Source organism: Callithrix jacchus, chromosome 15 (assembly GCF_049354715.1).
Source record: "Callithrix jacchus isolate 240 chromosome 15, calJac240_pri, whole genome shotgun sequence".
NCBI lineage: Eukaryota > Metazoa > Chordata > Mammalia > Primates > Cebidae > Callithrix > Callithrix jacchus.
The window spans coordinates 27,474,633-27,489,008 of record NC_133516.1 but is presented as its reverse complement, the minus strand read 5'-3'; the positions used below and the strand labels follow the sequence as shown (position 1 = coordinate 27,489,008).

The window sequence follows — 14,376 nt, the reverse complement described above, 5'->3', positions numbered from 1 at the left end:
CTTTAAGAAAACTCTCCCTGTTCCCTCTACTCTCCACACATAATTCTCAAGATGGCATACAAATATTGCTATAACTATATATCAGGAAGTTTGAAGAAAGGTTCTGTTGGGCAATGGTTGCTATATTAATTCATAAAATATTTACTGAATGGCCAGGTGCAGTGGCTCACACCTGTAATCCCAGCACTATGGGAGGCCGAGGTGGGTGGAACATGAGGTCAGGAGATGGAGACTATCCTGGCCATGGTGAAACCCTGTCTCTATAAAAAAAGAAAAAAAAATTTACTAAACATGTATTATGTGCCAGTAATTATATAGTGTTGTTATCTAGGAGGTATACATGCAGACTTTGCTTTTGACAAAATATTTTCACAAACATATTTCGAAAGCCTTTACAGTGTTACTTTTACTCATAATGTATTAATATCCTCAATTATGACTTCCCTTGTGGCAGGTTTTGAGAACATAATCTTCCTAGAAAGGGAAAAATATATATATTTATACCACATTCCCATTAATGGTAATTCATGACCCAAACCAATGCCTACAAGGCAACTGCTCTAGAAAAAAAAATCAATGATGAGTTCCAAATAACCAAATATTCCAGAATCAACTTAATTTAGTTGTTTTTAATAGCCATATTTTAAAATTGCTGTAAGCTTCAAAGTTTAGAAACTATTTTAAATACCTGTCAAAGGCAATCTTTTGGAGCTCAATTTCTGGGTAGGAGTGAAGAACATGAAAGGAATTTGGGAAATAATGGGAAAAACATGTAATTTCTCTCAAAATAAAATACTGTCACAGTTAGTGGTAAAATGTGTTATCCTGATTTTCAGGGATTTGAAAAAGATTCTTTTAGAACTCTTTCCAAAGCCATTCCATGACAAATGCCAACACTTTCTTAAGCAGCCCCAACATCCAGCCAACTGAAAATTGTATCTTCCTTCATCACTAATGCTTTCTCCTAAAGACCAACACACTAAGTCTCGTTTTGTTAGGATGCTGTTAGTACTAGTGGGTGTCTCTACTGTGGTCCCTTTATATCAATAGTGAAAATTGTATCTTCCTTCATCACTAATGCTTTCTCCTAAAGACCAACACACTAAGTCTCGTTTTGTTAGGATGCTGTTAGTACTAGCGGGTGTCTCTCCTGTGGTCCCTGTATATCAATAGCCTAGGCAAACTTACAATAGACAGGTGTACACCTTAGTACAGGCAGAGCTATGTAAATGACTTGTTCAGTCACATGCAGACTTCCTGTTCTGAGGCTTATCACTCTAGCACAGACCCATTTCTTTCCTGGGTAACCATTATTCCTTTGAGAGATATTGGGTCTTCCTGGTTCTCTGAACAGGTATGACTGCCTTCCCATAAACCAACACCATGAATTCTAACCTGATCTCCTATTTCATTCTTAGTTCTGAGTCACCCCAAAGCTTGGAATAATCAGGAAAGATCTTCACCCTGATAATGAATTCTTTACTAGCAGATCTATAGAGGTCGTCCCAGTTGTTGCTTAATATCTCAATTTTTAGATGAATGAATATGGATTTTTTTGGTTCTTAATTGTTACTGTCTCCTCTTCATAGTACCACTTCCACAGGCTGGGAGCCTCCCCCATGGTAGCATGGTCAGGGCTGTCTCAAATATCCAGAGGCTATTTAACCTTAGCACTACATCAGAAGTTTTTCACTTCACACTGACAGGCAGTGTTTAAGAAAAACATCTCAATCTGCCAGCCAACGAGAATGGGTGACAAGTCGGAAGGTGGGGCAGGGTGTAGCTGTAAGAGTCACATGGGAAGACAGTGGCAATGTGCAGGCTTTATCTGAAAAGCAGAAATTTCTTTCTACCCCGTATTCCCAGATGTCCACCTGGAGTAGGCTTTGCATTCCCTAAGCTCCCACCTCCATTTCTGGAAACATTCTTCTCAGAGTGCAGTAGCCAAGTATCCTTCATCCTTCCCTCCAGGAACCCTACCTGCCCCTCTACTCCCAGTCAGATTCCCAGTCATCCTCACTAGAGAAACTGTCATAACCTAAATGCCAGTATTATTCACCACTGTGAAGTTTCTGATGTCTGAAAAGGACTGAACTATGTCTGAAGAACTTTCCACACTCAATGCACTCATAAGGCTTCTCACCAGTGTGAATTCTGTAATGTTCACTAAGGTGTGCGTACTTGCGGAAAGTTTTCTCACACTCACTACATTTATAGAGCTTCTCACCAGTGTGAGTTCTATGATGTTCATTAAGAGATGAACTATGAGCAAAGGCTTTCCCACATTCTTTACATTTATAGGGCTTCTCTCCAGTATGAATTCTCATATGCTGAGTGAGGCAGGTGTTCTGATTAAAGCCCTTTCCACATTCATTGCATTTATAGGGTTTTTCTCCAGTGTGACTTCTCTGATGCCGAATGAGGCAAATACTCTGAATGAAGGCTTTACCACATTCGCTGCATTTGTAGGGTCTCTCCCCTGTGTGTATTCTCTGATGTTTAGTCAGTGGGGTGCTCTGAGTAAACGCTTTGCCACATTCCTTGCACTTATATGGTTTTTCTCCAGTATGAATTCGCTGGTGTTTAATAAGAGATGGGCTCTGACAAAAGGCTTTGCCACATTCTTTACATTTATAGGGTTTCTCTCCAGTATGAATTCTCTGATGTTGACAGAGGTTTGCCTTTGTTTGGAAAGTTTTCCCACATTCATCACATTTATGGGGTTTTTCCCCAGTGTGAATTCTCTGATGCTGTGTAAGATTTGAGTGTTTTCGAAAAGAAGAGCCACATTCACTGCATATGTAAGGCTTCTCACCTGTGTGAATTCTCTGATGATGAATAAGGTGTGTATTCTGATTGAATGCCTTCCCACAGCTGTTACATTTATAAGGTTTTTCTCCAGTGTGAATTCTCTGGTGTTCAGTGAGATGTGAGTGATTGCGGAAGTAATTCCCACATTCATTACATTTATAAGGTTTCTCTCCAGTGTGAATTCTTTGATGCTGAGTAAGAAATGATTGACATCGAAATGTTTTCCCGCACTGCTCACATCCATATGGTTTCACTCCATTGTGAATTCTTTGATGTTGAACAAGGAATGAACTCCGACTAAAGGCTTTCCCACATTTCTCACATGTGTAGGGTCTCTCTCCAGTATGAGTTCTCTGATGTTGGGCAAGGGATGAGCTCTGAGTAAAGGTTTTTCCACATTCATTACATTTCCATGGTTTTTTCTGTGTGCAGAGAGTTAGACATTTACTTTGGTCTGAAATATCGTTGCTGTGCATATTACTTGTTTCCCACTGATGCAGACTGTCTTTTGTAGAAACTCTGAGATGTGTAACAAGGCTTGAGGTCAAAAGCAAGCTTTTCTCTAAATTATATTCTTGACTGATAATTGCAGGCGGTGCTTCTTTGTGGATGAAAGTTATTGCCCCAAAACATCCTTCCTGGAAAAGGCATGATCCAGGAATCTCTCTAGAAGAGTTTTCCTTCATGCCCTCGCATGCATATTTTTCTTCAAATGTAGAATCTTGGTATTCATCCCCTTGGAGACTCTTTACTACTATCCCTGATGAGTCAGTTTTACAGACTTCCTGCTCTGGAACAGGCTTGTTCTTATTTACCCAGCCTGAAAGAAAACAGCAGAATGAATATCTCCTGTACAGGGCAGAGTGAAGGCCCCTGAAACTGTAAGACCTTAACTTTTGGCAGACCTCAGTAATGGCCAATGAGGAAGGGCCAGTAACAGCAAGTGTGGCATTTAAGTTAGAGTTGCAACTAGTGGAAGAGATATGCATCAGGGTAATGTGATCATCATTAACAAGGAACTCCCATGGAAGAGGCAGCTACAGACACCCAAGGAGCAAGAGAATGAGATAATGGAGATAAACAAAAAACAACAACCAACACACAGGCTAAGATTAGGGCAAGACAGGAAACATGAATGGTTTATATCCAGAGTGGAGAATGGGAGAAAGTAAACGGGAAAATGCTGGAAATGAGAATGATAAAATTATTGCTAGGGAAAAGCTGGTTCCAGAGATGTTCACCCACCCCTGACCCCAACATCACTATAAGAGACAGTTATTTTATCTCCTGAGCCTCACCCAGCTTCTCTACTAAAATTTCCAAAGGCTTCCTGTTGGCTGGCTATTTCTGCCACTGCTTGTCTCTTGCTCACTCACCTGGACAAGTCTCTCTTGTAATCTCTCTCTCTTCAGCTCCTTGCATATTCAAAATCCACAGATCGTTTTGTCACTTTGATTGGAAAACACTTCAGGTTCAGAAAACTGGGAGCCCTGCTCATGGGGAAAAAAAGGTGTGGGACGAGGAAGGGAATATTACTGTCCCAGTAAAAAGAACAAAAGTAAGAGCTGTTGCCTAGGGACACTATCTAATAACACACACAATACCTCTCAGGATAACAATGTGGAAGCAACTGCAAATCAGCACTGGCTTATAGCCTCCTAGGTTCACAAAACACATTTGTCAGCTGTCCAAAAAATGGTAACATCAGACTAACATACCATTTCAGCACTTGATAAATAAATCAGAATGTTATTTATCACCTTCTTATAATGACAAAGATTAAACGAATAGGAATATTCACATCAATTAGTACATGCTGTCCATCACACAATAATCTATATGAAAATCAGTTAAATAGTTAGAATTTGTATAGCAAAAATGTCCTCATAGCAAGGCTGTGCGTTAAGTCTGATTTACCCACTTCTACCAAATGCCAAGGAGCTGAGATAATGTTAGGGAATGATATCTACTTGATACAAACTGGAGACACACTGATTGTCCTTTCTTCAAGATGTCATATCAATTAAAAAGCTTTTCTTCAGGTATAGCTCAGTGTCAGAGGACAGGCTGTAGTTAAAAAGAAACAAAAATGGAGACGATCCAAGATGGCTGATCATTAACATCCCGGGATTGCAGCTCTCAGTGAAGGCACGGAGAACTAGAGGACGCCACACTTTCAGACAAATTCTGGTCGCTCATGGAGCAGAAGATCCCCAGTGGAGGAAACACACGGGTCGCCAGCGCAACCCTTGTGGCCGGCGCAGCGGTTCTGCCGGCACCTCGGCACGGCAGCTCTCGGAGCAGAGTAAACAGGTTTGGAGGACCCGCACGGGCCCCCAGCACAACACCAGAGCCCGGCGCAGCGGCTGTGACGGCACCTCGGCGCGGCAGCGCTCGGCCCAGAGTAAACGGGATGGGCTCCCCTTCTGACCGAGGTTTGGAGCCCCAGGAAGGCAGAGTCGCCTACTACAGGCACAAGAAGGAAGCCCGACAGGAGAATCCTGTGAAGAAAAGCACCATCAGTTTTAACGCAGCTGCTCTGGCCCTGGGAACTAACAACCTGGATGCCCACTCAAGAGACCTAATCTGAAAGTTGGTAATTTCAAAGACGACAGGAGGATAAATTTACAATGACGGGAAGAAACCAGCGTAAAAAAGCTGAGAATACTCAAAGTCAGAATGCCTCTCCCTCTAAAGATGATCACAGTTCCACATAGACAATTGAACAAGGCTTGATGGAGAACGAGCGCATCCCAATGACAGAAGTACTCTTCAAGGAATGGATAATAACAAACTTCGGTGAGTTAAAAGAACATGTTATAGCCCAACGTAAAGAAATTAGGAACTTTGAAAAAAAGGTTTGATGAAATCCTATTGAGAATAGGCAACTTAGAGAGGAGTATGAGTGAATTAATGGAACTGAAGAATACAATACAGGAACTCCGAGAAGTATGCACAGGTTTAAACACTCGAATTGTTCAAGCAGAAGAAGGGATATCAGAAGTCAAAGTCCAACTTAATGAAATAAAACGTGAAGAAAAGATTAGAGAAAAAAGGATAAAAAAGAATGAGCAAAGTCTCCAAGAAATGTGGGACTATGTGAAAAGACCAAATTTACGTTTGATAGGTGTACCTGAATGTGACGCAGAGAATGAATCCAAGCTGGAAAATACCCTTCAGGATATTATTCAGGAAAATTTTCCTAAACTAGCAAAGCAGGTCAACATTCAACCCCAGGTAATACAGAGAACACCACAAAGATATTCCTCAAGAAGAGCAATCCCAAGGCACATAATCATTAGATTCACCAGGGTTGAAACAAAGGAGAAAATATTAAGGGCAGCCAGAGAGAAAGGTCATGTTACCCACAAAGGCAAGCCTATCAGACTTACAGCAGCTCTCTCAGCAGAAACTCTACAAGCCAGAAGAGAGTGGGGGCCAATATTCAACATCCTCAAAGAACAGAACTTTCAGCCCAGAATTTCATATCCAGCCAAACTAAACTTCACAACTGAAGGAAAAATAAAATCTTTTATGAACAAGCAAGAACTCAGAGATTTTATTACCACCAGGCCTGCTTTACAAGAGCTTCTGAAAGAAGCATTACACACAGAAAGAAACAACCAGTATTAGCCTTTCTAAAAATATACCAAAAAGTAAAGAGCATCAACATAAAGAAGAATTTATACCAACGAATGGATAAAACAGCCAGTTAACATCAAATGGCAGTAACCCTAAATTTAAATCGACTAAATCCCCCAATCAAAAGACACAGCCAAAACCCAACAGCATGTTACATCCAGACCTGTTTCACATGCAAGGATACACAAAGACTCAAAATAAAGGGATGGAGAAAGATTTACCAACCAAATGGAGAGCAAAAATAAATAAATAAATAAAAAGCAGGAGTTGCAATTCTCATATCTGATAAAATAGATTTTAAAGCAACAAAGATACAGTGGTAAAAGGATCAATGCAACAACAAGAGCTAATGCTCCTAACACCCAGATACATAAAGACTTAGATTCAATGAGACAGAAAATTAATAAGGATATCAAGGACTGGAACTCAGATCTGGAACAAGTAAACTTAATAAATATTTATAGAGCTCCCCACTTCAAATACACAAAATATACATTCTTGTCAATACCACATCACACCTACTCATAAGTTTAAATGAAACATTGATTGGCCATTATTAATACCCAATTTGTTTAAGAATAAAGCAATATTTCCATTTACTCTCCCTCTTTCTCTTCCTCTTTCTTCCTCTCCTTTACTTATTTTTTTTTCTTTCCTTCTCTCTAAAAAAGAAATCAACTTGTAAACCTCTAGATCGAGGTCGGCAATGTCTCTCTCATTGCTTGATTTCCTTCCTTCCCTTCCCTCCCTCCCTCTCCCCTTCTTCCCTTCCTTCCTTCCTTCATCCCTACCGTCCTCCTTCCCTCCCTTCCTGCCTTCCTTCCCCACCCAAAACAAAAAAGAAACAAAAATAAATTTAATTGGGAAATAAGTTTTGAGTTATAAAAAGGTTGCAAAAAATACCAGTTTCCATAAACACTGCTTTTTTAAAATGTCAATATCAAACTGTTCATTCGAAAACATCTCTCCATTTAACCTTGAAGTGAGAAGCAGAACTGGCAACATTATTCAGGAAAAAAGGAAGACGCAGAGATGATTTTACCAGAGTCAAGAACTTAAAAGACATGAAATAATAAAATAAGTCTGCTCAAGTACATAATACATTGGTCTTGGGCACTTCTCAATGAAGTGTGTGCCACTGCATTGAGTTTTAAAGGTTTAAGAAGATCCTTGGCTGGGAGCAGTGGCTCACATCTGTAATCCCAATACTTTGGGAGGCTGAGACGAGTGGATCAGGAGTTCGAGACCAGCCTGGCCAACATGGGGAAACCCTATCTCTATAAGAATAGAAAAATTGGCCAGGCATGATGGTGGGTGCCTGTAATCCCAGCTACTTGGGAGGCTGAGGTGGGAGAATTGCTTGAACCTGGGAGGCAGAGGTTGCAGTTAGCCGAGATTGTGCCATTGCACTCCAGCCTGGGTGATAGAGTGAGACTCTATTAAAAAAAAAAAAAAAAGATCCTATTTGGGTTTTCCTGATTCTCATTCACAGGAAGGACATAAAGGGACCTGTAAGCTACTATACAAGCCTACAGAGACTTATGCAAGTAGATTGGGATTTGAGTGACTAATCAGTGCTAGACACTGGAAAAGGAAGCCAGACACCCTGTCTGCCTGCAACTTATGTCATAGCTGGACAAAGATGTTAAATGAATGATTTCAAATATGGGAGTTACAAAACTGCAGGCATAGGGTACTACTCAATGTAGAGCAGAGGGGACCTAATACAGTCTGGGTCCCCTTTAGACATGTGAAAGGGAAAAGTATATACAAAATAGAACATACAAAAGTAATCAAGCTCAGTATGTTGGAGGAATAGACACAGTAATGCTCAAGTATTTAGCACCAGAAATGAGACATAAAGCTTGAGGTAAGCCAGTTCAAACAGAACCCTAAAAACCATTTTAAGGACTTTACCTTCAAGTGAAGAGAAAGCCGTAATAGGGATTTGAAAAAGTTTGATAAAAGACATGACATGGTTAGATCCGTTGTTTAATGGAAACACATTCCTCTGTCCATAGCACAGAGGGTATGTGTAATGATGGGGAGTGGGAGGGCAAGGTGAAGGTGAAGGCTGGAAGATCCCTTGTAAGGCTATTTCGGTAGTCCAGTATGGGGACTGGATTAAGAGAAAGAATCAACCAGAATGAATGAATATTGGTGGGAGGGGTGAGAGAGGGAGAAGTCAAGGATAATTAGCCAGTTTTCGATGATGACATTCACCTTTAGAGATGGGTACACTGGTCTGGAAAAGAATAAGATATATTTAGTTTCAAATATCCAAATATAAAGTAGCAGGGCATACATAGCTGAAAGAGAGGAGAGAGGTACGGTCTGAAGAGTTTTAGACATAAAAAAGTAATTGAAATCACAGGAGTAACAGATAAAAACTTCAAAGCAATGTGGCTAAGAAAACTCTAACAGTGACTCTAAACATTTAAAAGATCTCTAATCCCAACAATGTGAGGTAGCTCACATTTGTAATCTAAGCACTTTAGGAGGCCAAGGTGGGACAATCAATTTAGGCCAGAAGTTTGAGACTAGCCTAGGCAACATAGCAAAACTGCATCTCTAAAAAAAACAAAAATTAGTTCAGTGTAGTGGTGTGTATCTATAGTCCTACCTACTAAGGTGGGAGGATCACGTGAGCCCAGGAGTTTGAGACTGCAGTGAGCTATTAATATGATTGCCTCACTGCACTCCAGCCTGGGCAACAAACAAGATCCCATCTAAAAATAATTAAATAAAAGATCTCTAAACCTCTAAGAAATGTAAATAAAAATAATTTAATATATGATAAAAGCAGCATTTCTAATCACACAAAGATAGATTATTCATAAATCAAGTTGGCACCATTGCTAACTACCTGGGAAAAAATAAGTGCGACTACTACATCATGCCACACACCAAAATACACCCAAACCATTTAAAGGGTTAAATATAAAAAGTAAAACCACAAAATAATAAAATATGACCAATAATTCATTGTAGGGTTAGCACTTTCAAGCATGATACAAAATGGATAGGACAAAAATTGGTAAACATAAAAACAATACTCTGTATATCCAAAATACAAAGAAAATTAAAAGATAAGCAAGCTTTAAAAAAGTATTTTTCAGTTATATATCAAAGGATAGACAGATCTAATAAACACCTCTTAAAAATGAGTAAGAAAAAAAGATGAACCGAGAGAAAAATGGAAAATACAAAAAATACACCAAGAATTACAAAAGGCCAATAAACACATTAAAAGTTCCATCTTTGTGGTAAACAAAGAAATGAAAGCTAAAAGAATGAAAAATCATATAGTGGGGATGTTATGATCAACATTTTATGGATACAGCAATTCAGAACAGAATGCTCATTTTGTATATACACCACCTGTAGCGTATCTCAGAGTTATCAGTATGCTGTAATAAATGACTATATTCTGGCTGGGAACAGTGGCTCATGCCTGAAATTCCAGCACTTTGAGAGGACAAGGTGGGCAGATCATGAGGTCAGGACATCAAGACCATCCTGGCCAACATGGTGAAACCCCATCTTTACTACTAAAAACAAAAAAATTAGCTGGGCATGGTGGCTACCTGGCTACTCAGCTACTCGGGAGGCTGAAGCAGGGTAATTGCTTGAACCCAGGAGGTGGAGGTTGCAGTGAGCCAAGACTGCACCACTGCACTCCAGCCTGGCAACAGAATGACACTCCATCTCAAAAAAAAAAGACTATATTCTTTGATCTAGTAATTCTACTAATAGAACTTTCTCAGAAAGATGTAACTTTCCAGAGAGAAGAGAAACAGAATTCTCCTGATAGTTGTAAAAATATTCCCTGAAATGTACATGGAGGTAAAAGTTTTTCTATTGGTAGACACTGAGGATTACCAAATTATGATACTTCTAGTTGGTGAAAATTATTTAGACATAAAGATAATTAAAAATGAAAATATGTGATTATTGGGAAAAATATTTAAGCCATAAAAATCCAGGATAGTAATATTTCAAGTATTAACATAATTTAAAACATATGTTTGTTAAAACATACATGTGACATCCCTGTGGTTGCAGCTACTCGGGAGGCTGACATGGGAGGATCACTTGAGCCTGAGACAGAGGTTGCAGTGAGCTGTGATAGCACCACTGCACACCAGCCTGAGCGACAGAGCAAGATGCTGTGTCAAAAATAAATAAATAAAATAATAAATTGTGAATAATTTTCCCAAATCCTCTATTATCTATATTTTGCTCTACTTTTAAGAAAATGAACAAATCTGTAAGAACATAGAGCAAATTATTTATTGTGATTATTTCTGAGGAATAAAATTATGGTAAACTTTTGCCTTAAAAGGCCTTTTTGTAATGTTTGAAAATTTTCCCATAGGAATAAATAACTTCTGTAATCAAAGAAAAAGTCAAAAAGTATAATTGGAAATGTCACAGAGATTTATGTACAAAGATCAAACTATTACTACAATTGTAAGATAAACAGGTAAATAAACATTGATGGACTAGCAAAGATAGATTATAAAAGTATTAAACATCATAATGTCAAAGAACATTCATGAGAAAATGTATTATGTTAAAACAGGAAGATACAAAACACTAAAACAAAAACAAGAAATATGCACACATATATTGGGACTAAGTAAGCACTCAATAAACAGAAACTATTGTTAATAAACAGATAAAACATACATATTTTAAGAAGACATAAAGAAAACTCACCAATATTAACACACTTATCTCTGTGTCAGTTAATGGGTCACTTTAGTTTGTCCTTTATATATATACTCTTCTGTATATTTTACTTCTCCTTCAATAAACATGTATTACTTTTATAGATAGAAAGTTACTTTTTAAAAACCCAGAAACAAAATGCCAGATCTAATGGCTGTGGTATTGGCCTCCTACCCACAAGATGATGGTAGATTGGACTGGGAGTCAGGAAAGTCTGCTCTGCCAATAGCCCATGTGAATGGGCCTACACGACAGGCTATTTATCTGAAAAGGGTGACAAATTAGATAATATTTATGTGTCATTCCAGCTCTGATAATCTGTGAATCCTTGATGAGTTAATTCACATAAAGCATTCACATAAAGCATATTTTATCACATAGATAAAAAGATATCTACTCAATGGCAGGCACTCAACAGGGGTTAGATGCTAATATGGTTGATACGAAAACCTGCAGAGAAAGAAAGACATCTTGGTGATGACCTCATCCTTCCAATCATGGATCATTTGAGCTGTCAGCAGTTTGTCTATGCCAAGGGTCAGCAAACCTTTTCTGCAACAGGCCAGAAGTTAAATTTGTTTACGTTTAATGGGCTAAATGGGATACATAGTCTCTGTCTCTACTATTCCATTTTGCCTTTGTAATTTGAAAACATATATGTAAAATATATGTTTGTTAAAACATACATGTGACCATGCTTATGGTTCCAGCTACTCAGGAGGCTGAGGTGGGAGGATCACTTGAGCCTGAGAGACAGAGGTTGCAGTGAGCTGTGATAGCACCAGTGCACTCCAACCTGGGTGACAGAGTGACAGCCTTCGGACACTATGTAAATGAATGAGCTTGCCTGTGTTTTAATAAAACAGTTTTACCCAAAAAAGTGGCAGACCAAATTTGGCCCATATTTGCTGACTCCCAGGTCTGTAAGTTGCCCAGAGAGTAATGTACAAGTGCTTCTACAAATGTCTATTGTGGAATAATGTAGCTGTTAGTGATTTTAAGATGCTAAAAAAGATCCCTCTGCAGATCTGGGGAAAGAATGGTATTACGGGGAAGGGTAAAAGGAAAAAGGCTCTTAATAGCCCTATCCTGCTAACTTAATAGACAGCAGGTTTCCTTCCTCTACCTTGCAAGCTTTTTCCCTGATGCCACCTCTTTACCCCTCAATAATTAACTAAAGGAGCCTAGGCAAGCTAGATGAGGTTTTTCGAGAATTTTAAACACTCTCTCCAATGAGACCGCATTGAAATGTAGTCTCTGAAGCCCTTCTTGGTCTGCATGTTGGCACCAAACAGTACACTCAACCAAATTGTGGCAGTACACTTTATCTATATCTAATGCAGCCTTGGGTCACTTAGCGATGTGACCTGGGACAATTTTCTATTCTCTCTGTAGTTCACTTAAAAACGATACATAATATGCTGTTGTGAAGATTAAATCAGCACACATGCTTCAAACTGTACCTGGTATACAGTAAGTGCTAAATGTTGTTTACAATATTACCACCAAAATCTGCTAATGCATATATCCCCCCCTCCCTACACAAGACTGGAAGCATCTTTACATTTGGCAGTCTCCAACCTCACTCCTTCTGCAACCTCGCCCCTGAATTCCGTGTAATAGTTGGCCTGTAATGAATAGTAACCCTTCGCTGGGAGACATTAAGGCTTGCATACATGCTATCACATACAAGCTGTCAACTGAGCCTTGTGAAGAAGCAAGGAACAGATTTCTAGTACTTTAGAGATCAAGAAACAGTCTCTGTTCCCTCCAGAATTGTAAATCAGGTCTCAAAACTTCCAATGAGTGCGCTTTACGCTATTTGCAATCTCCTATAAAAACAGGCTCTAAACAAGTTTCTGAGCTACAGGATCGGCCGGGTGAACAAACTGGTATCAGAACCGAGAATTGTGATCCCCAGGATCTCGTTTCCTGACATGGGTCCTAGGCCTTTATATCCATCCATCATCCACTCACTCATTCATTCATTCACTCCGCCATTTTCCTAGGCATCTCCTCTGTGCCAGGCATAGTGCTGGGTTTTGGGGTCTGCAGTGCTGAGCCTGCAGGCTGGGCTGGCCGAGCCGCCAGGAGTGCCCCAGATCCAGGTCGCTCCCGTAGGCAGCAATACGGGGAGGATCGAGGCCGGGGGGACTTCCCTCCAGCCCGCCGCCCCAGCCAAAGCTCGCCGGGGCCCCTCTTTTCCCTTCCCTGGGTCCCAACCCGCTCACTGTGAGATCCAGATACTCCCCGCGAAGCGGCGCGGGCGCTCCTAGAGCTGCATGAGACCCAGGACACAGGATTTAACTTCTGAAACCGGAAGAGCGGTGGCGCGGCCGGTAGTGCGTCAACAGCGGGCTCGCGCATACGTCCTCGGATTCTCTAGGAAGCAGGAGGAACATCTCTGTGGAACCCTGGAAGAAGGCGTTCCCTCCGAGTCCAGCCGATGACTCCATCCTTGTTTCCATCCAAGCCCAGCTGCGTTCCTGAAATCCCATTAACAACTATCTTGGTGTGAAACACAGTGGCTATCAACCCTCAGAAAAACTGTAGAGGGAGATGTTGGGGATGGAAAGGATGCCGGGTAGCAGCTGGAATGGGCCATCCCAACAAGAAACTAGTATATTCTATCTGCTTAAAATAATCTCTGTTAAGAACCTTGACTCTAGATCGTTTTCCCAGGATTTTCCCTTTGAAACATCTCCCTTCCTTCTACCTTCTCTCCCTGACCTCAGCTATCCAGTTTATCCTGGTTCTTCAAATCCCAGTGCCAATTCTCATTTGCTGAGATTACAGGTGTGAGCCACTGCCCCCAGCCTATATACCACATTTTCTTTATCCGCTTGTTGATTGATGGCATTTGGGCTGGTTCCATATTTTTCCAGTTGTGCATTGTGCTGCTATACACATGCGTGTGCAAGTATCTTTTTCATATGACTTCTTTTCTTCTGAGTAGATATATCCAGGACTGGGATTCCTGGATGAAAAGGTAGATTTACTTTTAGTTCTTTAAGAAATCTCCACACTGTTTTCTGTAGTGGTTGTACTAGTTTATATTCCCATCAACAGTGTAAATGTCTTCACCTTCTCCACATCCACACCAACATGTATTTTTTTAAATTATGGCCATTCTTGCAGGAGTAAGGCAGTATCACACTGTGGTTTTGATTGGCATTTTCCTGATAATTA

The 14,376-nt window shown here is 40.1% G+C and overlaps 2 protein-coding genes across 7 annotated transcripts in view; both read right to left on the bottom strand.

The window, feature by feature from the left end:
- The window catches only part of ZNF501 (zinc finger protein 501), a 49,982-nt gene extending 36,483 nt beyond the window's left edge, over positions 1-13,499 (bottom strand). For all 3 annotated transcript variants that reach the window (XM_035275046.3, XM_078350647.1, XM_078350646.1), the window contains exon 1: positions 13,419-13,499. The gene's annotated coding sequence lies outside the window, so the exon portion shown is untranslated. The remainder of the gene's footprint in view (positions 1-13,418) is intronic.
- On the bottom strand, positions 615-13,499 carry ZNF502 (zinc finger protein 502). 4 transcript variants are annotated; one of them, XM_078350637.1, is made up of 4 exons: positions 13,419-13,499; positions 11,176-11,451; positions 4,188-4,301; positions 615-3,631 (listed from the first exon to the last, which is right to left on the bottom strand). In XM_078350637.1, exons 3-4 carry the CDS (start codon positions 4,231-4,233, stop codon positions 2,052-2,054), a joined length of 1,626 nt encoding a protein of 541 aa, XP_078206763.1. In that variant the 5' UTR covers positions 4,234-4,301; positions 11,176-11,451; positions 13,419-13,499; the 3' UTR covers positions 615-2,051. The 4 variants fall into 4 exon arrangements, with proteins under 4 accessions (XP_078206763.1, XP_078206764.1, XP_078206765.1 ...); XM_078350638.1 differs by having other exon boundaries at positions 11,176-11,263; XM_078350639.1 differs by lacking the exon at positions 11,176-11,451 and having other exon boundaries at positions 13,411-13,499.
- Positions 13,500-14,376: the final 877 nt, after the last annotated feature.